Raw genomic sequence first — 22,899 nt, forward strand, 5'->3', positions numbered from 1 at the left:
AAAGTGGGTAATGTCTGTCAATAGGGGGGTGGGGGGAAGGGGGCAATGCTGCTGTCTACATATTAAACTTTGTAAGGACTAAGGTAAGTATTATTTTTTCATTTTTTCACCACCTGTGGCCAATAGGTAAAAACATTTGGTTTCAGACAATTCCTCTAAAGAGGAGTATGAAGGGGTTAGGGCACATCTGTTCTAGGGGGGGGAAGGGGGACAATGCTCCCAGAGGGGGAGGAGTGTGCAGAGGGGAGGGGGACAATGCTCCCAGAGGGGGAGGAGTGTGCAGAGGGGAGGGGGACAATGCTCCCAGAGGGGGAGGAGTGTGCAGAGGGGAGGAGGACAATGCTCCCAGAGGGGGAGGAGTGTGCAGAGGGGAGGGGGACAATGCTGCCAGAGGGGGAGGCGTGTGCAGAGGGGAGGGGGACAATGCTCCCAGAGGGGGAGGAGTGTGCAGAGGGGAGGGGGACAATGCTCCCAGAGGGGGAGGAGTGTGCAGAGGGGAGGAGGACAATGCTCCCAGAGGGGGAGGAGTGTGCAGAGGGGAGGAGGACAATGCTCCCAGAGGGGGAGGAGTGTGCAGAGGGGAGGGGGACAATGCTCCCAGAGGGGGAGGAGTGTGCAGAGGGGAGGGGGACAATGCTCCCAGAGGGGGAGGAGTGTGCAGAGGGGAGGAGGACAATGCTCCCAGAGGGGGAGGAGTGTGCAGAGGGGAGGGGGACAATGCTCCCAGAGGGGGAGGAGTGTGCAGAGGGGAGAGGGACAATGCTCCCAGAGGGGGAGGAGTGTGCAGAGGGGAGGAGGACAATGCTCCCAGAGGGGGAGGAGTGTGCAGAGGGGAGGGGGACAATGCTCCCAGAGGGGGAGGAGTGTGCAGAGGGGAGGGGGACAATGCTCCCAGAGGGGGAGGAGTGTGCAGAGGGGAGGGGGACAATGCTCCCAGAGGGGGAGGAGTGTGCAGAGGGGAGGGGGACAATGCTCCCAGAGGGGGAGGCGTGTGTAGAGGGGAGGAGGACAATGCTCCCAGAGGGGGAGGCGTGTGCAGAGGGGAGAGGGACAATGCTCCCAGAGGGGGAGGAGTGTGCAGAGGGGAGGGGGACAATGCTCCCAGAGGGGGAGGCGTGTGTAGAGGGGAGGAGGACAATGCTCCCAGAGGGGGAGGAGTGTGCAGAGGGGAGGGGGACAATGCTGCCAGAGGGGGAGGCGTGTGCAGAGGGGAGAGGGACAATGCTCCCAGAGGGGGAGGAGTGTGCAGAGGGGAGGGGGACAATGCTCCCAGAGGGGGAGGAGTGTGCAGAGGGGAGGAGGACAATGCTCCCAGAGGGGGAGGAGTGTGCAGAGGGGAGGGGGACAATGCTCCCAGAGGGGGAGGAGTGTGCAGAGGGGAGAGGGACAATGCTCCCAGAGGGGGAGGAGTGTGCAGAGGGGAGGAGGACAATGCTCCCAGAGGGGGAGGAGTGTGCAGAGGGGAGGGGGACAATGCTGCCAGAGGGGATGGCGTGTGCAGAGGGGAGGGGGACAATGCTCCCAGAGGGGGAGGAGTGTGCAGAGGGGAGGGGGACAATGCTCCCAGAGGGGGAGGCGTGTGTAGAGGGGAGGAGGACAATGCTCCCAGAGGGGGAGGAGTGTGCAGAGGGGAGGGGGACAATGCTCCCAGAGGGGAAAGAGTGTGCAGAGGGGAGGGGGACAATGCTCCCAGAGGGGGAGGATTGTGCAGAGGGGAGGGGGACAATGCTCCCAGAGGGGGAGGAGTGTGCAGAGGGGAGGGGGACAATGCTCGCAGAGGGGGAGGAGTGTGGAGAGGGGAGGGGGACAATGCTCCCAGAGGGGGAGGAGTGTGCAGAGGGGAGGGGGACAATGCTCCCAGAGGGGGAGGAGTGTGCAGAGGGGAGGGGGACAATGCTGCCAGAGGGGGAGGCGTGTGCAGAGGGGAGAGGGACAATGCTCCCAGAGGGGGAGGATTGTGCAGAGGGGAGGGGGACAATGCTCCCAGAGGGGGAGGAGTGTGCAGAGGGGAGGGGGACAATGCTCCCAGAGGGGAAAGAGTGTGCAGAGGGGAGGGGGACAATGCTCCCAGAGGGGGAGGATTGTGCAGAGGGGAGGGGGACAATGCTCCCAGAGGGGGAGGAGTGTGCAGAGGGGAGGGGGACAATGCTCGCAGAGGGGGAGGAGTGTGGAGAGGGGAGGGGGACAATGCTCCCAGAGGGGGAGGAGTGTGCAGAGGGGAGGGGGACAATGCTCCCAGAGGGGGAGGAGTGTGCAGAGGGGAGGGGGACATTGCTGCCAGAGGGGGAGGCGTGTGCAGAGGGGAGGGGGACAATGCTCCCAGAGGGGGAGGAGTGTGCAGAGGGGAGGGGGACAATGCTGCCAGAGGGGGAGGCGTGTGCAGAGGGAGACAAAGCTGTTAAATTTGTTTAGTGCAGAGACATTGGTATTTTGTGCCGCACTGTGGTGTTTGGCACTACATGGCGGTATGTGATCACTTTTTTCTCTCAGCCCTACAGGGGATTATCAGTTCCGACAGATTACACAGGGACCTGATATGGTGGTTTTAACAAGGATATGATGGGCTTTTTTTTTTTGGTCCAGTTTTTATTAGAAGCTAAACTAGACTTATTTTGTCAGGAAAAGAGACGACTAAGAGGAGAGATGATTATTATATGAATGGTCTGTACAAAAAATATAGTGGAAAGTTGTTTCAGATTAAATTAAATCAAAAGACGAGGGGGCACTGTCTCCGTCTGGAGAAAACAAGGTTTAATCACCAGAGGCGACAGGGAGAACTGTGAATCTGTAGAAGAGCAGAGCTCAGGAGCAGAGCACAGCAGAGACAGGAGAAAGCGTCAAGAAAGGCCTAGATGTCTTTTACATCAAAATAACATTGACAGTTATGTTATATAGAATTATTTACCCTATATCCTTCTCTTCGTTGGTTGAACTTGATGGACATGTAGCTTCTAAGACCAAAAAGCTTAACAAACCCCATAGATCCTCAATTGCACATGTGCTTCTGTCCTTATATTGTTAATAAATAGCGTTTTATACGTTGAGTTGTAGACAGTTACTGCAGTAATAACCTCTGATCTCTCTAGAGGGCGCTGTGCACTGGGTCTTTCCTCCAGACTCGGCTTAAACAAAACATCTCATCAAAATCAATCATGGATAAACCAGGGACATTACTCATGCATCCGGACACTGTGACTGTGGTAAATTTGTTATATTTGTGATCCATAGCCTCCTTCCTTCCAACTTTGAAAATTATGCTAATGAGGCAGAATGTCTCTAGGGTTGTCCCTTTGTGCTGTATCTTCACAGGCTGTTACACCTTCTCCCATTCCCCTGCTGCCTCAACACTTACTGCTCAGTGTAACTGTGAAGCTACAGCACAGAAGGGCTCTGGTAACACCCCCAGGAGCCCTTTCCGACTCTGCTATAAAAATATAATAAAAATATATCTTATATCTAATAAATAGCTATCAATCTCATATGTATTTCATATTTACCTGTGTGATATAATCTGTTCTATGGGGGGATTTATCACAGTCTGTATGCCTGGATTTAGTCGTGATGAGTCAGGAATTGTGCCAATCCCCCCCTTACGTCGGTTGGATGGGGAGGGGGCGGTGCTAGACCATGCAATGGCCCGGCGCAGGGCGGGGCCGCTTCGTGCACCATGCTGGACCTAGTGTAGGACTGAGCGGGGCCCAAGATGCACCCGGCAATTGCATCTATATTTATTTGGAGGCTGGAGCCTCTGGTTGGTATCAGGGGGTTGGGGTTTGGCACATTATGCACCAGTGTAAGATACATGTCTGTCGGATATCTATATCTATCCACTATCTATGGCAAGCTGAAATTTTCCATAGATATTTTGAGTCTTCCTAATATTCCGGGATCCCGGGGTTATCGGACACTTATCTGGTTCCTACGATAGACCGTGGGTATGAATTACTCCTCGTGAGTCAATATTTGCAGTCAAGCGCTGGGTACACAGTGAAGCTAATTACCTCTCCGGGTCTCTGTGACAACTAATCCGGTGGCCGGTGCTAATTACATCACCACCACACAAGTGCAGAGCGGTCAGTGCCACACTCCCGGGCACCGCGGGTATGAGGAAGGAGATGACATCCACCTGGAAAGTCACATGTTGCTTCAAGATACTTTGATCAGAAAATCCTCAAATCATATGATACAGGATTGCAATAATATTATTGATTGGTGTTTTAGATTTTGTGTTTTTCTATTTTTCTATGATTTTTATGCTGTTTTTAGCTTTGTTGTGTAGACTGGATGGAATACATCGGAGACATCTCATATTTATTATGGTCATCAGAGTCGTTTCATTATGATTAAGCAGATTTGTTTTTGGCATTGATAGGATAGATGTTTAGCTATCCAAAATTTCTATCCTGACCCTGCTTTTTTTTTTTATAGCCCTGAGAACACATACATATGCAACATCCCCCACCGGGGCTTAGTCTTTTCTTGGGGCCTGGAGGCAGCCGGAGCTTAGAATACCTGAGTGGCTGGCTAGTGCTGCCTAGGGCACTCAGTGGTCACGTTTTTTGGTATGGGGACCCTATGGCTGTCCTACAGCCTGGCGGGTCTCCAGCAGGTGGTGTGTACAAGAAATATGGCGGAAGAGGCTGATGTACTGGTTCTCCCTGGGGCAACCCCTCAGGTGTCTGTAGGATGAGTCCCTGGTGTAAGAGATTTTCATCCAGGACTCAAACCAGTCCTTCAGTTGCAAGGTGACTTTCGTATTAACCCTTTCATTGCTCCAAGTTTATTAGCAGGCAGCCACATATATAAAACACATAAAATCATCAGCATAGAAGTGTGAAAAGGTGATAGAATACTGCAATGCTATTGGCCATAATGAATATACCAGAACATCCTCCAAGACATTCTACCAAAATGTTTTATGAACTATAAACCATTTCTTCCAGAGACCTTGTTCTCATCTAAACAGAATGTTTATATTATCTCAGCTACAACATGTACCAAGAATGGCTCCTAAAGCTTCTTGCTGACCAAAACAAGATAAGGGGAAAAAAACAGGCTAAAGGACAACTATCTCTAACAAGCCTCAAGGAGAAACTGGCAAACAAGCAATTAGGTCACAAAACGGAGTTTGATCATGACATGGCTGTAGAGTGGTCAAACATAACCCCCGGCTAGGAATAAAATCTTGTCCTAGCTCCAGAGGAATATATCTCTCACACTGGGTAATGGATGGGGAAGCCCATGGTGGTAACAGCCGTATCCAGGGATCAAATGGAGGCAACCTTGCGCAAATCAACTCACGGTTCTTTATTGAACAGCAGGCAATGGCCATAAATTGGTAACAGCAGTTTCTTTATGATTAAAAAGTTTATATAGAGTTGGTCCGCAGGAAAGGTGCACGCAGCCTGGTAGTAGATACAGGCTGGGCTGGTTCAGTCCAAGTGGTGGAAGCTGCAGTTCTGGGCTTCAGTCTCCAGACTTGTCCTGTGTGTCAGGCAGTAGGCAGGCTGAGGCACTAGAAGTTCCTGGAATTGATGGCTGAAGCAGTACTGAAGGTGTGCTGCTTTCTCTATGCTCACTGAGGGCTAGCGCTTCAGACCTGTGACAGACCATGTGCTATCACTCAGCAGGGGTTTTTATACTCCCCCTGGTCAGGTGGTAGACCCTCTCCAATCACATTCCAGCTGATATACAGACACAGGACACCAGTTAATTGTTGCCTTTCCAGGCAGTATCTACAGCTGCAATTACACAATACCGAGGTTCTAGAACCTTCCTAGAGAGGGCGCTATTCACAACTACCAGCCTACCTATGCATTGGCAGGGGTGTTGCACATACCTAGCTACAGAGTGTGTATGTATAAGGGGTAGATGTATTTGGTCAGATTTTAGAGAGTGGGGCTAGCAGCGTAGTCTCCTAGAAGCCAAAATCTGCAGAGTCATCTCGCTATAACCAGTCCACTCAAGAGTTGTATGGGGATTGACGTATATGTGGTAGGGGAGTCGGGGGTCAATATATGAGACAGGTGTTGGTGCTTGAGATGATCCTATATGTTACTTCAGGGTCAGGATAGGTCATATCCTGTTAGATCAGTGTTTCCGAAGGTTGTGGTCCTTGTCCCCCTCATCCCATGTCCTATGATGGTGGAAAGGGGGGGGGGGTACATATTTATATTTGTGTTTTATTTTACTTCCTATATCCTGTACCTGTTTACCCCTCTCCCCGGTTAAACACTTTTGCTGTCACCTCCAATGTTTATCCGGAGGCATTTACAATATATTACGGCTGGACTTTACACGCTCTGACACTTGTGTGTGTGATCGGCTGATAAGAACATTTCCTCCTTCTCACACAGCTGTCTGGGGATAGGCCGAGACATCTCCAGCAGATTGCAGCGTAGCTGAGTAGAGGAGAAGATGTTTCCTCTGTTGAGGCCAAATACTTATCGCTCTTGTGCTACAAACCTTCTGTCCACACTACATTCATAGGATTTTACACTCATTTTAAAAAACATTCAAACTAAAAATTGTAGGCCTCTGCATCCTGATACTAGACAATGCAGCTCTTTAGTCCTCTCTCCCAGCGGGAAATCCCAGCATATTTAACAACTAATCATCAGTCACTACAGCTAATCTCCAACATGATATAAAAAGTATAATATGACACAGGGAGATAAGTAAAAAAAACAGCAGTGTGAATAAATGCCACAGTGCAAGCTGGAGAAGCAACTATCCTTAAATATAAATCCATAACTCACAGTCCTGCTGCTACTAACAATAGATACAAAGGTCTGATTATGCATCTTTCCGCAAACAATACCCAATACTGCAGCGTGACCAAATTAGTGAAATGTCTAATTAGTGATAGGTATGTGCACTCACCAGCCACTTTATTAGGTACACCATGCTAGTAACGGGTTGGACCCCCTTTTGCCTTCAGAACTGCCTCAATTCTTCGTGGCATAGATACAACAAGGTGCTGGAAGCTCCTCAGAGATTTTGGTCCATATTGACATGATGGCATCACACAGTTGCCGCAGATTTGTCGGCTGCACATCCATGATGCGAATCTCCCGTTCTACCACATCCCAAAGATGCTCTATTGGATTGAGATCTGGTGACTGTGGAGGCCATTTGTGTCCAGTGACCTCATTGTCATGTTCAAGAAACCAGTCTGAGATGATTCCAGCTTTATGACATGGCGCATTATCCTGCTGAAAGTAGCCATCAGATGTTACAGGGTACATTGTGCTCATAAAGGGATGGACATGGTCAGCAACAATACTCAGGTAGGCTGTGGCATTGCAACGATGCTCAATTGGTACCAAGGGGCCCAAAGAGTGCCAAGAAAATATTCCCCACACCATGACACCACCACCACCAGCCTGAACCGCTGATACAAGGCAGGATGGATCCATGCTTTCATGTTGTTGACGCCAAATTCTGACCCTACCATCCGAATGTCGCAGCAGAAATCGAGACTCATCAGACCAGGCAACGTTTTTCCAATTTTCTACTGTCCAATTTCGATGAGCTTGTGCAAATTGTAGCCTCAGTTTCCTGTTCTTAGCTGAAAGGAGTGGCACCCGGTGTGGTCTTCTGCTGCTGTAGCCCATCTGCCTCAAAGTTGGACGTACTGTGCGTTCAGAGATGCTCTTCTGCCTACCTTGGTTGTAACGGGTGGCGATTTGAGTCACTGTTGCCTTTCTATCAGCTCGAACCAGTCTGCCCATTCTCCTCTGACCTCTGGCATCAACAAGGCATTTCCGCCCACAGAACTGCCGCTCACTGGATGTTATTTCTTTTTCGGACCATTCTCTGTAAACCCTAGAGATGGTTGTGCGTGAAAATCCCAGTAGATTAGCAGTTTCTGAAATACTCAGACCAGCCCTTCTGGCACCAACAACCATGCCACGTTCACAGGCCTCAAATCACCTTTCTTCCCCATACTGATGCTCGGTTTGAACTGCAGGAGATTGTCTTGACCATGTCTACATGCCTAAATGCACTGAGTTGCCGCCATGTGATTGGCTGATTAGAAATTAAGTGTTAACGAGCAGTTGGACAGGTGTACCTAATAAAGTGGCCGGTGAGGGTAGATAAACCTCTGGTAGTCTAGGGTAGACTATCCTGACCTTGGTTTAGGGATAATTTTTAGAGTCTCAGAAAGGGGAACCCCTACAATAGCTGTGAAATTTCATTTTAAACAACAAAGATCCCCTAAAAGTCCCTCCTGTATTTACCTTTAATGTAGAATATTTCCTGGGCTGTGATTCTTGGACCTTTTTGGATGTTTTTGCCGCTCGGTGAGTCACCTCTGTGTCATATCATGTTGTCATCCTGTGTACACATGACTTCTGCTCTGTGTAACTGGAGGTTTTTCCCTTTTGGGTCCTTCCTGCAGACCTCTGCGTTTCGGTCTCACAAACAATGAGGCTCTTGTAGTGGGAGGAACAAATATGGGGTCCAAAATGTCAGAGGCTGTGTCCTAGCCAAAAGCTCAGAATAACAGAATAACACATTCTCTAATTCACTTTTATTAACAAACATACAGCATTTCACAGATATAATTCCAACCTGTCTCTATCAGTCCTGGGGTACACAATTTCCGTTGTCCCTACACATAACCCTGTAACTTCTGACTTAGGGTTGGGGAAGCCATCTTGGATTTCTGTGTGAGGCCGTGGAGCTGAGTTTCTCTCTCTCCCCCCCCCCTGCACTCTAGCACCACCCTCTTCAGTCCAGGGTGGAGCTCACACTGATAAACCGAATCTGAGTTCCTGCTGGCAGCAGCATGAGTAGTGTAAAGCTACAGACAGATAAGTTCTTTATCTGGGGAAACACAGCAGGTCTAGTGTCTAGTGGAATGGCAGAGATGAAGAAGAGAACTGACATTGTGTGTAATAGGCATCTCATGGATCTTATCATCTCTGATCTGTCTCATCTCTCTGTGTCAGATAATAGTACAATGCTCAGAAGCTAAATGAAAGTGTATATAAACCTGTACCCTGATAATCTAAGAACATTGTCAGCTCACAGAACTAGATGGATCATGAAGAGTCTGCTCACACCCATGAATCTTACACTGACCATCACTGAGTGATAGGAGCTAAAACCACAATAAAACTGGGTAAAATTGTGAAGTAAAGGGTTAAAAATTATCTTTATGTCACAAGGGGGGTTGAAATTTGAGAATTTTCTTTCTTTACGGTCATTGTTGGCTGTACCTTCTCACGAATGCTGAGCTGAGGGTGATAGTATCCTAAATGGGCCATCATAAGGCCCATTTTCTTCCCTAAGGCTATATTCACACTGCCGTTGTCCGCCCGTATCGTACCATAGCGGGCAACGGCAGTGCACGGGGAGAGGAGGAGGTGAGCGCAGCTCACTCCCACCACTCTCCATAGGAAGATATGGCGCACGGCGCCGTAATTATGGGAAAAGATAAGACATGTCCTATCTTTTTCATTGCAGTCTATGGGGGACGTATATCGGCCGTATATACGTCGGCCGTATATACGTCCCCCATACGGTAGTGTGAATGTAGCCTAAGAGATTAAGAGTATAGAATATCAACATACCCGATCCTTTAGGAATTAGGAAGTTCTCATACACATCAGACTTATGGTACATTGCACTAAAATCAGCAGTTTTGACCAATTTAGACCCTTAAAATGGCCCCTCCAGTTGAATAAAAAAAAAATTCTCCTATAGATAGTCGTTGTACAGTAATGTTGCAGGGCATAGTAGGTCCATCTCTTCCACCAACATACCGATAGGTCAGTGGTGGCGAACCTATGGCACGGGTGCCAGTGGTGGCACTCTGAGCTCGTTCTGTGGGCACCCAGCACAGAATTTACTAGATCGGACTCAAGGCTTCCTCCTGCAGTCCAAGACAGCCCAGGATGTGCCACACTCAGTGCTATTTTAAAGTGACACCTACTTGGCTGCCAGGACTACAGGAGGAGCAAGAAAGTGTGGGCAGAGATGGATTGTCTTTGGAGCTCCACCTTTGGGTCCTCTGATTCTTCCTCTTCAGGGGACCCCGGAGGGAAACTACAATCCAAATGTCTCCTGCTTTCTATTGTATTGGTGTCCTCAAGACACCAATACGATTGAAACTTGTGATACAGCAGAGATCAATAGGTTACTGCTTAAATTGTCATGTTGGCACTTTGCGACATAAAAGTGGGTTTTGGTTGTAGTTTGGGCAATCTATCTCTAAAAGGTTCACCATCACTGCGATAGGTGAATCCAGCCTCATGTGAATGCTCAGCAGTTGCCTTGACTTCTATGACTACCTTGTTCCCAAAAGAGCGCCACACCTGTCTGCAGGTTACATGAGGTATTGAAGCTTAGTCTTAATGGAGCAGAGCTGCAATATCAGGCACCATCCATGGACATTGGGTGGCCCTGTTTCCAAAATAAAGCCATCACATTTTTTTAGCCCGCATAGAGTTCAGGAGTTGGCCCAGTTGGAGTTTCCGGATGTTTTTGAGGTTCAATTTGTTACTGACATAAACTGCATAACTCATGCGTGTCATAACTAACATTTTTTCGTTGTACTTTTTTTCTGGATAGAACACAAAAGAACCAATTTGGCTTGTAGTTGTCATATAGACACAACTAATAAAGGAAAGCCCTGGCATCATAAGACATCAGGAGATCAATCACTGCAGAGTACACAGAACACGTCAAGGAGTCAGACCCGTACAACCGGTTCTTTCGCCGCACAACTAAAGCCGCTCTTGGATGGCAGGATCTTGACCTTCTTTTGTAAACTTTTGGGCCAAAATACTAAAAAGATTACTGTATCACTATGAATAGAGGAGAGCCAACCATCCTAAGGAGGGCTCCTGAGAACGACCTGGACCGGTCAGGGACATGTCACCCTCGGGCTAGTTAAAGGGGACCTACCACCACGATTCTACCTCTAAAGGTAGAACGGGTGGTAGGTGGATGAATGGGACGTAAGGATAGCCCTTTTTGGGCTAATCCTTACGTCCCCGCTATCCTTTTGTAAACTTTAATCAGTTGATATGCTAATTTGATTAAGCGGCTACTGGGGCGTGGAATAGCCGGACATGAGGCTACTAGTCGCGGCTACTCCACGCCCCAGTAGCCTTGTTCCTCCGCCTACCATGTAATCTTCGGCGAGCACCCGGCGTCTGCGTCTGCCTCGGAGCTACGGCCGCGCACCCGTAGGCCTGCGTCCTGCGCATAACGCAGGATATTCGCACGAGGGCGCGCAGCTACGAGGAGCTGCGCGCCGAAGATTACCCGGTAGGCGGAGGAACAAGGCTACTGGGGCGTGGAGTAGCCGCGACTGGTAGCCTCATGTCCGGCTACTCCACGCCCCAGTAGCCGCTTAATTAAATTAGCATATCAACTGATTAAAGTTTACAAAAGGATAGCCGGGACGTAAGGATTAGCCCAAAAAGGGCTATCCTTACGTCCCATTCATCCACCTACCACCCGTTCTACCTTTAGAGGTAGAATCGTGGTGGTAGGTCCCCTTTAATGGTTCCCAGTTCTTGAAGTTGAGCTCTTGTTAGTGGTGTATATTGAAACTACTGGGCCCCAATGTAAAATCTGTACAGTGCCCCCCCCCCCAACATTATATGATGAAAAGAAACCTTGTGTGTCCTGCTAAAGCTCATGGGCTCAGGTTGATACTTCTGTTTGAAAACAATTTTTGGACCCCAACAGATTGCAGGAGTGCATTGAGTCCACCAAAACTTTCTACAGAAGTGGTCCACTGAAGCCTCCAGCACATATTCTCAACCTCTTCATCTTGTAGGTCTCGCTCTCTTAGAAAAATCCATGCCCTATATAAACCTATCTCAAAAAGCTTTGGAGATAGGCACAGAGCTCACAAAAGGGCACCTTTGGTCTAATGAGCGGAGAAAGAGGTGGCCCTATAGCAAAGATCAGATAGTAGGGAATGTGATGCTCACTAAGACTCCCAGCTCTCATGGAGAAGGGTGAACCTTAGTTAATCTCATCTAGCTCCACAATATACAAGTCAGCAATTTCCATTGATGAGGTCCTTGTACTGGGAGAAATGGACCAGGTACTGGAAATAAGGACCTCAACCAAGTACGGTCCTCTTCACCTGGAAGTCTCCACATCTCCGGATATTTAATGTCCCCTTGGTATTGGGAAGTTGGGTGTCCTGCTAAGTTTCATACCTGTCATTGAGAAGGACGCATGGGCCATATGACCAGGTTAACCTTCTCTAGAGCTGTATCAGAGAAGTTCAAAATGTTCATTGGACTGGAAGATTCGCATTAGAATTTCCTTCGTACGTTTGCATGTCGGAGATAAATTTTACTCAAATTCTGAACACGAAGGGACAAGGGCCACTCATAGCAAAGACCAAAATTGGTTCTCAATACACTGAGTTTTGCACTTCCAGGGCTGAAGGGTCTGATGCTTGTTTCGCCCTTCGACCCTTCTCCTTAACCCTTTGGGCAAGTAACTACCCTTGTTTGATTACAATTCAGTTCCCCTGGAGAAGGAAGTCCTACATGGATTCTTACCACCCAAAGACAAAAGGCTGGGACCAACCAAGGATGGAGTCAAGTCAACAAATTGTACAAGAGTTTAGTAAGAAAACATTTATTTTTTTGATGTAGGATATCTGCAGCTTCTTTTTCTTGAATACAACATAAGAGTATTTGTGGAGGTCTACAACATGGGGGACTCTAGTGATGGTGCAAGTAGCCCAGGGAAAATGGCGCCCACATGGCATAGAACATAATATGACACTGATGAAAGATACATTCACAATAATATGTACAGGACCACAGAATAGAATGTACATTCAGTAGAACATGCATCAAACATAGACCCTATAGGAGTACGGAACACATTTATGTACTAGTATGTAGTATATGTAGTAGGCACCATTATGGGGGACTGCTATTAGCAATGGTGTAGGTGCACAGACTGTACCTGCTAGGACCATTGTTGGTGTACTGTGTCTAGCACAGGTTTCCGAGTTTCTACTTCAAGTTGGTGCTCAGAAACCACCTAAAAAAGTTTGGGTGCTGCCCATTTGGGACTATGAATTTGCCTGTGTAAGATATGAAACCCCTTCATATTAGTAATAGGTAGTATTCCACCAGGACCAGATATGGTCAGATAAAAAATTCTACACATTGTATAACAATAAATTAAAAACTACAATTTCTAAAACAAAAATGTACAATATTGTTATTCTATAGGATGAGCTAAAATGTAATAGCTCCATTCCCTCTATATAGTAGTATATTACAGGGTATCTTTACACAGTTGCTTGTGATATACATATTTTACACATAGAACTCTCTATACTGGTCTTCTTTGGTCAGAGTTATGAGCTGGAGTACTCTGAAGACTCCAACAAGACAAACTTAGTCAAAAATAGTCTGAAAACAGTAATAAAACTGAAGGACATACCCTCAGAAAATTAGCTCTACTTGATGGACCAACACAAGGACAATTTTAACTTTGTATCTTAGACAGTACAAATGATATCCCAGAAAGTCCACCATTGGTGTCAATGGATGGATTTCTCTAGTTCGGCTGATAACCCAAGTTGTCTTTCAAGGTATCTTGAAAAGTTGAAATGTCAGACATTGTCCTAGATCATCTGTAGCATCCGGTCTCCTCTTCTATTTTAAACCTCTTGTGATTTAACATCCAGTTCAACTAGTCTTTCTACAGACACGTGTAGGTCAAGTTCAACCACTCGGGTCATGTTCTTCTGATCGTGCCTTTTAAGACACAAATCTGTCAAGTTCAACGACTCCAGCGTTGACAAGACTAATATGTTCCTTCATGGAGGATGTGAGACAATTATGTCTGGTCACTTTCACCTTCTACACGTTAATCCTTCACTCTACCTCACTCATTGGAACATCAATGTTCTCTCTGAATAGTGATTTCACGGGAGAAGAAGCCTCCATGAATTACTGGTGGAACTTAGCCAAGGTCACACATGAATTTCAGATCTTCATAAATTGGTCAATGGATGTCATTTACATCCTGGTGATTGTTGTAGGACAAGGACTCGGATTTGTGCTACTCTCACCAACATTTCCATTCGTAACGGAACTCCAATTATTGTCTTGCACGTAGCTCGTAAATTTGTTTTTGATTCTGGACATTCCATTTTTTGATATGATATTCCTTCGGATAGTCTGACCAGCTAAGAAGTACAAGATAGGGTCAAAGCAGCTGTTGGCACAGGCCAGTGGTCTGGTGACCTTGTATGCCATGTTGATTGCATTTAGGATGTGGCATTCAAGGTCGAGCTTGCGAAAGTAATAATAAAGAGTCCTGTTCACATGAAATGGCAAAAAGCAAATTATAAAGACAAATAATACAATAATGATCATCTTTATGGACTTCTTTTTGGAATTGGAGGTCCCCGATGAGGCTGCCGATGGCCTCAGAAGAGCTCGAGTCATCAAGGTGTAGCAGACGATGATGACAACAAAAGGGACGCAGAAGAGCAGGGCCAAGTTCACTGAGCTGTACACCACAAACGTGTCGAATAAGTCCACCCTGGACGTGTCGTGGCAAATTGTGCTATCCCCATTGCTGCTAGTGGTCACAAAGTATAATATAGGAGACTGGAAGGCGACAACTACAAACCAGACAATGGCAGATACAATCCGGGCATTGCGAACCTTCAACCAACCCAAAGACTTCATTGGGTAACAGATGCCAAGGAACCGGTGGACACTGATACACAGCAGGAAGAAGATGCTACAGTACAAATTAGTGTAGAATAAAAATTTGACAATCTTGCATAAAGCCACCCCAAATGGCCAGTTGTCGCCTTGTGAATAGTAGTATACCAGGAGGGGGAGCGAGATGACATACAGAGTGTCGGAGATGGCCAAGTTGAACATGTAGGTAGTTGATGCATTCCAAGGTTTGATCCGGAACAGAAAGATATAAAGAGCCGAAATGTTCAGAACCAGGCCCACACAGAAAACGATCCCATAAGACACCGGGAGGAGGACATATTTGAAATCCTCATCGAATTTACATCTGTAAGTAGAATTTTCGGAGTTATTCATGGTTCCTTCACGTGTTCACTCTTCTGAAATAGAAAAATATAGGAAAGGATTGAGAAACAGAAATATCATCTGTAAACAATAAGTATATTGCCCATACACAGCCACACAATATGGTGCCCTGCAGTGCCCAGATCAAACAGTTCTCAGATAGGACCATACTGTGCCCATTGTGCATAGTTCTTAGACAGTACGCTCATTACCCACCTAGGTAGTAACACAGTTCTCAGATAGGACATTACAGTATTCAGAGGCCGTACCATACCATGCTAAAATCACTTACACCTGTAAAGTACCACACTGTGCCCAGTGGGCTTCTGCCTTGACCATACTGTGCGAATATAGTTAATATAAAGTACCATGCTGTGCCCAAACAATTAGTGCCTAGACAATACCATACTATGCCCAGATTAATAGCACCTAGGCCTTATACTATACTGTTCCCAAATCATCATTGTACTGACAATACCAAACTGTGCCAATAAAGTACCATGATATGTCCAGGTAACTAGTGCATGCAGTTCAGAAAGGAGGAAGAGAAAACAGCAATCCTAGGCTCCAATTACAATTGGGTGGTGCTCGCAGCTGGGGATCCGGTGCTCAGAGTCCCAAAGTCAGCATAAGAGATGGAGGAAGCCACAGCCCCCAGTACAGTTCAGTTCCAGAAAAACTTTATTGTAACATCATCCAAGCATAAAATTGCAACGTTTCGATTCCAGTTGAATCTTTCTCATGCTCTCAGTTTTTCTGGAACTGAACCGTACCGGGTGCTGTGGCTTCCTCCATCTCTTATAGTGCATGCAGTTCTCACCATGCCGGTACTGTGCCCAGATCACTATTAGCTAAACAGTACTATACAGTGCCCAGATCTCAAGTGTGATTAGATGTAACCATAATGTGTCCAGATCAATAGTGCTTAGCCCAGCGCCTAGAGAGTACCATACTGTGCCCAGCGCCTAGAGAGTACCATACTGTGCCCAGCGCCTAGAGAGTACCATACTGTGCCCAGTGACTAGAGAGTACCATACTGTGCCCAGTGACTAGAGAGTACCATACTGTGCCCAGTGCCTAGACAGTGCCATAGTGTGCTCAGCGCCTAGACAGTGCCATACTGTGCCCAGTGCCTAAACAGTGCCATAGTGTGCTCAGCGCCTAGACAGTGCCATAGTGTGCTCAGCGCCTAGACAGTGCCATAGTGTGCTCAGCGCCTAGACAGTGCCATAGTGTGCTCAGCGCCTAGACAGTGCCATACTGTGCCCAGTGCCTAAACAGTGCCATAGTGTGCTCAGCGCCTAGACAGTGCCATAGTGTGCTCAGCGCCTAGACAGTGCCATATTGTGCCCAGTGCCTAGACAGTGCCACATTGTGCCCAGTGCCTAGACAGTGCCATACTGTGCCCAGTGCTTAGACAATACCATACTGCTGCGAGATAAATAGTGCCTAGAGAGTACCATACTGTGCCCAGTGCCTAGAGAGAACCATACTGTGCCCAGCACCTAGAGAGTACCATACTGTACCCAGTGACTAGAGAGTACCATACTGTGCCCAGTGCCTAGACAGTGCCATACTGTGCCCAGTGCCTAGACAGTGCCATACTGTGCCCAGTGCCTAGACAGTGCCATACTGTGCCCAGTGCCTAGACAGTGCCATACTGTGCCCAGTGCCTAGACAGTGCCATACTGTGCCCAGCGCCTAAACAGTGCCATACTGAAAATGGTCTGAACTAACTCCACATTCTTGAAGGTGAAATAGAACTTTGTAGACTTTTTGCAATTCTAAGTGTACCAAAAAAAGTGTCAGCAAATAAGAAGGGCAGGAAAAGTGTCGGGATTTCAAAGCCGTGTCTGAAAAATTCTTGATTCTGCGTAAGAATCAATAATGATTCTTGATTCTTGATTCTTCTCATACATGACCCATGAATCACAGGGATCACAGGGATCACCTCCCCGAGGACCAGTCACCTCACACATCAATAGGTCCGGCGCGGTGTCAGAGCCCAAAAGAAGAATATCCATTCAAAAATAAAAACAATAATCAGTATATTTACATCTTTTTCATCACTTTTGATACTTTTTGCTTACAGAATGACCAAAAAACAACAATTGCATCCCAATTATTTTATATATTCCCTTCCCTTCCTTGGTTGAACTTGATGGACATGTGTCTATTTTCAACCATATAAACTATGACTATGGGGGAGATTTACCATCAAGTCTCTGAGGTAAAACATGGAAACCAATCAGAGCTTAGCTTTCATTTTATAAACAGCTGTGGGGAAGTGAAAGCTGATCTCTGATTGGTTGCCGTGGGCAACTTGAACAGTTCTGCTCTAAGAGACTTGTGATAACTCTCCCCTTATATGTCTATCCCTGCCGGATAAATAACATGGCTGGTCTAATACTCCGGTCATTGAAGAGGGAATTTGGAGCTTTGTATCAATAAAACAACTTTATAGCTCAGAGTCGAAAATTTCTCGTAGATAAGAGAACCTGTTATTGCTGAAAGATATTTTCCCACCGATATCTCCTCTCGATATCTGGTGACCTTCTTATCAGATGTCACCTGCTCATGGGGGTTAAGATAAGGGGTGAACTCAGTGACCGCCTGCTCAGTGCACTGTCAATACCCTTATCACAGAGAATCTTATACTAGTATATAGTGAAAAAGAAGGTACTGTCCCTTTAACTCTTAAAGGGTATGTCGATGTACAATTAACCAGGGGCGTAACTTGAGAGGAGCAGAGGTTGCGGTCGCACCCAGGCCCAAGAGGTTTAGGGGGCCCTTATGTTGTCACTTTCCCATATGAGGAGACTATTACTATAAACCATACATTATAGGCAGGGGCCCGGCACAGACTTTGCACTGGCGCCCATCAGCTTCTTGTTACACCACTGCCATTAACTCTTAAAGGGTATGTCTATTTACCATTAACTCTTGAAGGGCATGTCTATTTACCATTAACTCTTAAAGGGTATGTCTATTTACCATTATCTCTTAAAGGGTATGTCTATTTACCATTAACTCTTAAAGGGCATGTCTATTTCACAAGCTTTACTCTGCCAAGGGGAAGAACAGTAATGGTCTTCTCCTGTTGGCTGACATGTGTATCTATCCTTTAGTACAATGGCATGGACTGGAGTTAAAGGGGTTGTCCAGGAATTACTGATGGGGATGGGCCATCAATTATTGGTTGTTGTAGGGACCACACCCTAGGGACAGAGAGTCAACTGTTTCCAGTTCTATGCTGATGGGTGCTGGAAAACCCTGATTGACTGTCCTGAGTATAGGCCGTCAATAGTAATTACTAGAAAACCCCTTTAAATGTAACTCAAAATTGAGATTACAAAATTAAACCTGCAAAAATAACAATAATAACAGATAATTAACAGATAATTCTAAAACAAATTCTATTAACAGATAATTCTAAAACCTCATCAAAAGTTATACAGGCGGTCCCCTACTTAAGGACACCCGACTTACAGACGACCCCTAGTAACAGACGGACCCCTCCGCCCAGTGTGACATTTGGTGAAGCTCTCTGGAATCTTTACTATAGTCCTAAACTGCAGTGATCAGCTGTAAGGTGTCTGTAATGAAGCTTTATTCATAATCCTTGGTCCCATTACAGCAAAAAATGTAGAAACTCCAATTGTCACTGGGGCCGAAATTTGTTTCAACCTACATACAAATTCAACTTAAGAACAAACCTACGGAACCTATCTTGTATGTAACCCGGGGACTGCCTGTAAAGTTAATTTGATAAAGGTTACTCTTTCTTGTTCTGTTTACCTACAAGAGAAAAATAAAGAATATTCCAAAAATGTAGATTTTCCCCCAGCATAGTAGTAATACAAAAATTACAGCTCAACCCAGAAAAACAAGTCCATGTGGGGGGGGGGGGTAAAAACTATTTCATTAAATGCAGTTTTGGATTTGAGCTGCTGAAGGGTACGGCAGGAAAAATCTATTGGGTAATTGTAATAATTTTTTTTTTCATTCGCCCCCAAACTGTGTAAAAATGTTTGCAATATATTTAATGTATCTATAGAAACCAGTATAATGTCCCACCTACACAGCGCCAATCCCAGGAAGCCTCAGCAGCGTCCCCGGCGTCACAGCTTCCTCGCTGCTTATTTCTATCTTATAATTGGGTCGGTTTCCTGTTTCTCGTCTGAAGTGACAATAAATCTCCTTGTAGTCACAGTCACCGCCTGAAGCCCGGGCTGGGAGAGACCCCCGTATCTCTGGTCTGGGGGCGTCTATATATATATATAGCTGTCTGGTGAGAGGGGATTATTATAGGGAGAATGGAGATGGGGAGGGGACAACAATACAACAATGTCAGACACTTTACACAAGCCAAGAGATAGTCAAAGAAGGGTTGAAGCAACAGAATCCCCTAAAATAGTGACCTCCTCTGTGCCCCCATAGCAGAGTCATTTACGCATACCCCCATAATAGTGTCACCTACACATCCCCCCATAACAGTGTCATCTACACATCCCCCCCATAACAGTGTCACCTACACATCCCCCCCATAACAGTGTCACCTACACATCCCCCCATAACAGTGTCACCTCCACATCCCCCCATAACAGTGTCATCTACACATCCCCCCATAATAGTGTCACCTACACATCCCCCCATAACAGTGTCATCTACACATCCCCCCATAATAGTGTCACCTACACATCCCCCATAACAATGTCACCTACACATCCCCCCATAACAGTGTCACCTCCACATCCCGCCAAAACAGTGTCATCTACACATCCCCCCATAATAGTGTCACCTACACATCCCCCCATAACAGTGTCACCTCCACATCCCCCCATAACAGTGTCACCTCCACATCCCCCCATAACAGTGTCATCTACACATCCCCCCATAATAGTGTCACCTACACATCCCCCATAACAGTGTCACCTACACATCCCCCCATAACAGTGTCATCTACACATCCCCCCATAAGTGTCATCTACACATCCCCCCATAATAGTGTCACCTACACATCTCCCATAACAGTGTCACCTCCACATCCCCCCCATAACAGTGTCACCTACACATCCCCCCATAACAGTGTCATCTACACATCCCCCCATAACAGTGTCATCTACACATCCCCCCATAACAGTGTCACCTACACATCCCCCCCATAACAGTGTTACCTACACATCTCCCCATAACAGTGTCACCTCCACATCCCCCCATAACAGTGTCACCTCCACATCCCCCCTTAATAGTGTCACCTACACATCCCCCCATAACAGTGTCATCTACACATCCCCCCATAACAGTGTCATCTACACATCCCCAATAACAGTGTCACCTACACATCCCCCCATAACAGTGTCACCTCCACATCCCCCCATAACAGTGTCACCTACACATCCCCCCATAACAGTGTCACCTACACATCCCCCCATAACAGTGTCATCTACACATCCCCCCCATAATAGTGTCACCTACACATCCCCCCATAATAGTGTCACCTCCACATCCCCCCATAACAGTGTCACCTACACATCCCCCCATAACAGTGTCATCTACACATCCCCCCATAATAGTGTCACCTACACAAACCCCCATAACAGTGTCACCTCCACATCCCCCCATAACAGTGTCACCTCCACATCCCCCCATAACAGTGTCATCTACACATCCCCCCATAATAGTGTCACCTACACATCCCCCATAAGTGTCATCTACACATCCCCCCCATAACAGTGTCACCTACACATCCCCCCATAACAGTGTCACCTACACATCCCCCATAACAGTGTCACCTACACATTCCCCCATAACAGTGTCACCTACACATCCCCCATAACAGTGTCACCTACACATCTCCCCATAACAGTGTCACCTACACATCCCCCCATAACAGTGTCACCTACACATCCCCCCATAACAGTGTCACCTACACATCCCCCCCATAACAGTGTCATCTACACATCTCCCCCATAACAGTGTCATCTACACATCCCCCCCATAACAGTGTCACCTACACATCCCCCATAACAGTGTCACCTACACATCCCCCCATAACAGTGTCACCTACACATCCCCCCCATAACAGTGTCACATACACATCCCCCCATAACAGTGTCACCTACACATCCCCCCCATAACAGTGTCACCTACACATCCCCCCATAACAGTGTCACCTACACATCCCCCCATAACAGTGTCACCTACACATCCCCCCCATAACAGTGTCACCTACACATCCCCCCATAACAGTGTCATCTACACATCCCCCCATAACAGTGTCACATACACATCCCCCCATAACAGTGTCACCTACACATCCCCCCCATAACAGTGTCACCTACACATCCCCCCATAACAGTGTCACCTACACATCCCCCCATAACAGTGTCATCTACACATCCCCCATAACAGTGTCACCTACACATCCCCCATAACAGTGTCACCTACACATCTCCCCATAACAGTATCACCTACACATCCTCCCATAACAGTGTCACCTACACATCCCCCATAACAGTGTCACCTACACATCCCCCATAACAGTGTCACCTACACATCCCCTATAACAGTGTCACCTACACATCCCCCCATAACAGTGTCACCTACACATCCCCCCATAACAGTGTCACCTACACATCCCCCCATAACAGTGTCATCTACACATCCCCCATAACAGTGTCATCTACACATCCCCCCATAACAGTGTCACCTACACATCCCCCCATAACAGTGTCATCTACACATCCCCCCCATAACAGTGTCACCTACACATCCCCCATAACAGTGTCATCTACACATCCCCCCCATAACAGTGTCACCTACACATCCCCCATAACAGTGTCACCTACACATCTCCCCATAACAGTATCACCTACACATCCTCCCATAACAGTGTCACCTACACATCCCCCATAACAGTGTCACCTACACATCCCCCATAACAGTGTCACCTACACATCCCCCATAACAGTGTCACCTACACATCCCCTATAACAGTGTCACCTACACATCCCCCCATAACAGTGTCACCTACACATCCCCCCATAACAGTGTCACCTACACATCCCCCCATAACAGTGTCATCTACACATCCCCCATAACAGTGTCATCTACACATCCCCCCATAACAGTGTCACCTACACATCCCCCCATAACAGTGTCATCTACACATCCCCCCCATAACAGTGTCACCTACACATCCCCCATAACAGTGTCATCTACACATCCCCCCCATAACAGTGTCACCTACACATCCCCCATAACAGTGTCACCTACACATCTCCCCATAACAGTATCACCTACACATCCTCCCATAACAGTGTCACCTACACATCCCCCATAACAGTGTCACCTACACATCCCCCATAAGTGTCACCTACACATCCCCCATAACAGTGTCACCTACACATCCCCTATAACAGTGTCACCTACACATCCCCCCATAACAGTGTCACCTACACATCCCCCCATAACAGTGTCATCTACACATCCCCCATAACAGTGTCATCTACACATCCCCCCATAACAGTGTCACCTACACATCCCCCCATAACAGTGTCATCTACACATCCCCCCCATAACAGTGTCACCTACACATCCCCCATAACAGTGTCATCTACACATCCCCCCCATAACAGTGTCATCTACACATCCCCCATAACAGTGTCACCTACACATCTCCCCATAACAGTATCACCTACACATCCCCCATAACAGTGTCACCTACACATCCCCCATAACAGTGTCACCTACACATCCCCCATAACAGTGTCACCTACACATCCCCTATAACAGTGTCACCTACACATCCCCCATAACAGTGTCACCTACACAT

General features: G+C 47.0%; 1 protein-coding gene across 3 annotated transcripts in view; it reads right to left on the reverse strand.

Annotated features, from left to right (window-relative positions):
- Positions 1-12,612: 12,612 nt before the first annotated feature.
- The window catches only part of LOC140117310 (P2Y purinoceptor 2-like), a 58,522-nt gene continuing 48,235 nt past the window's right edge, over positions 12,613-22,899 (reverse strand). For all 3 annotated transcript variants that reach the window (XM_072133872.1, XM_072133870.1, XM_072133871.1), the window contains exon 2: positions 12,613-15,097. In XM_072133872.1, the coding sequence (XP_071989973.1) occupies positions 14,025-15,074 (1,050 nt within the window). In that variant the 5' untranslated portion in view covers positions 15,075-15,097 and the 3' untranslated portion in view covers positions 12,613-14,024. The remainder of the gene's footprint in view (positions 15,098-22,899) is intronic.

This window comes from Engystomops pustulosus, chromosome 2 (assembly GCF_040894005.1).
Source record: "Engystomops pustulosus chromosome 2, aEngPut4.maternal, whole genome shotgun sequence".
Lineage (NCBI taxonomy): Eukaryota > Metazoa > Chordata > Amphibia > Anura > Leptodactylidae > Engystomops > Engystomops pustulosus.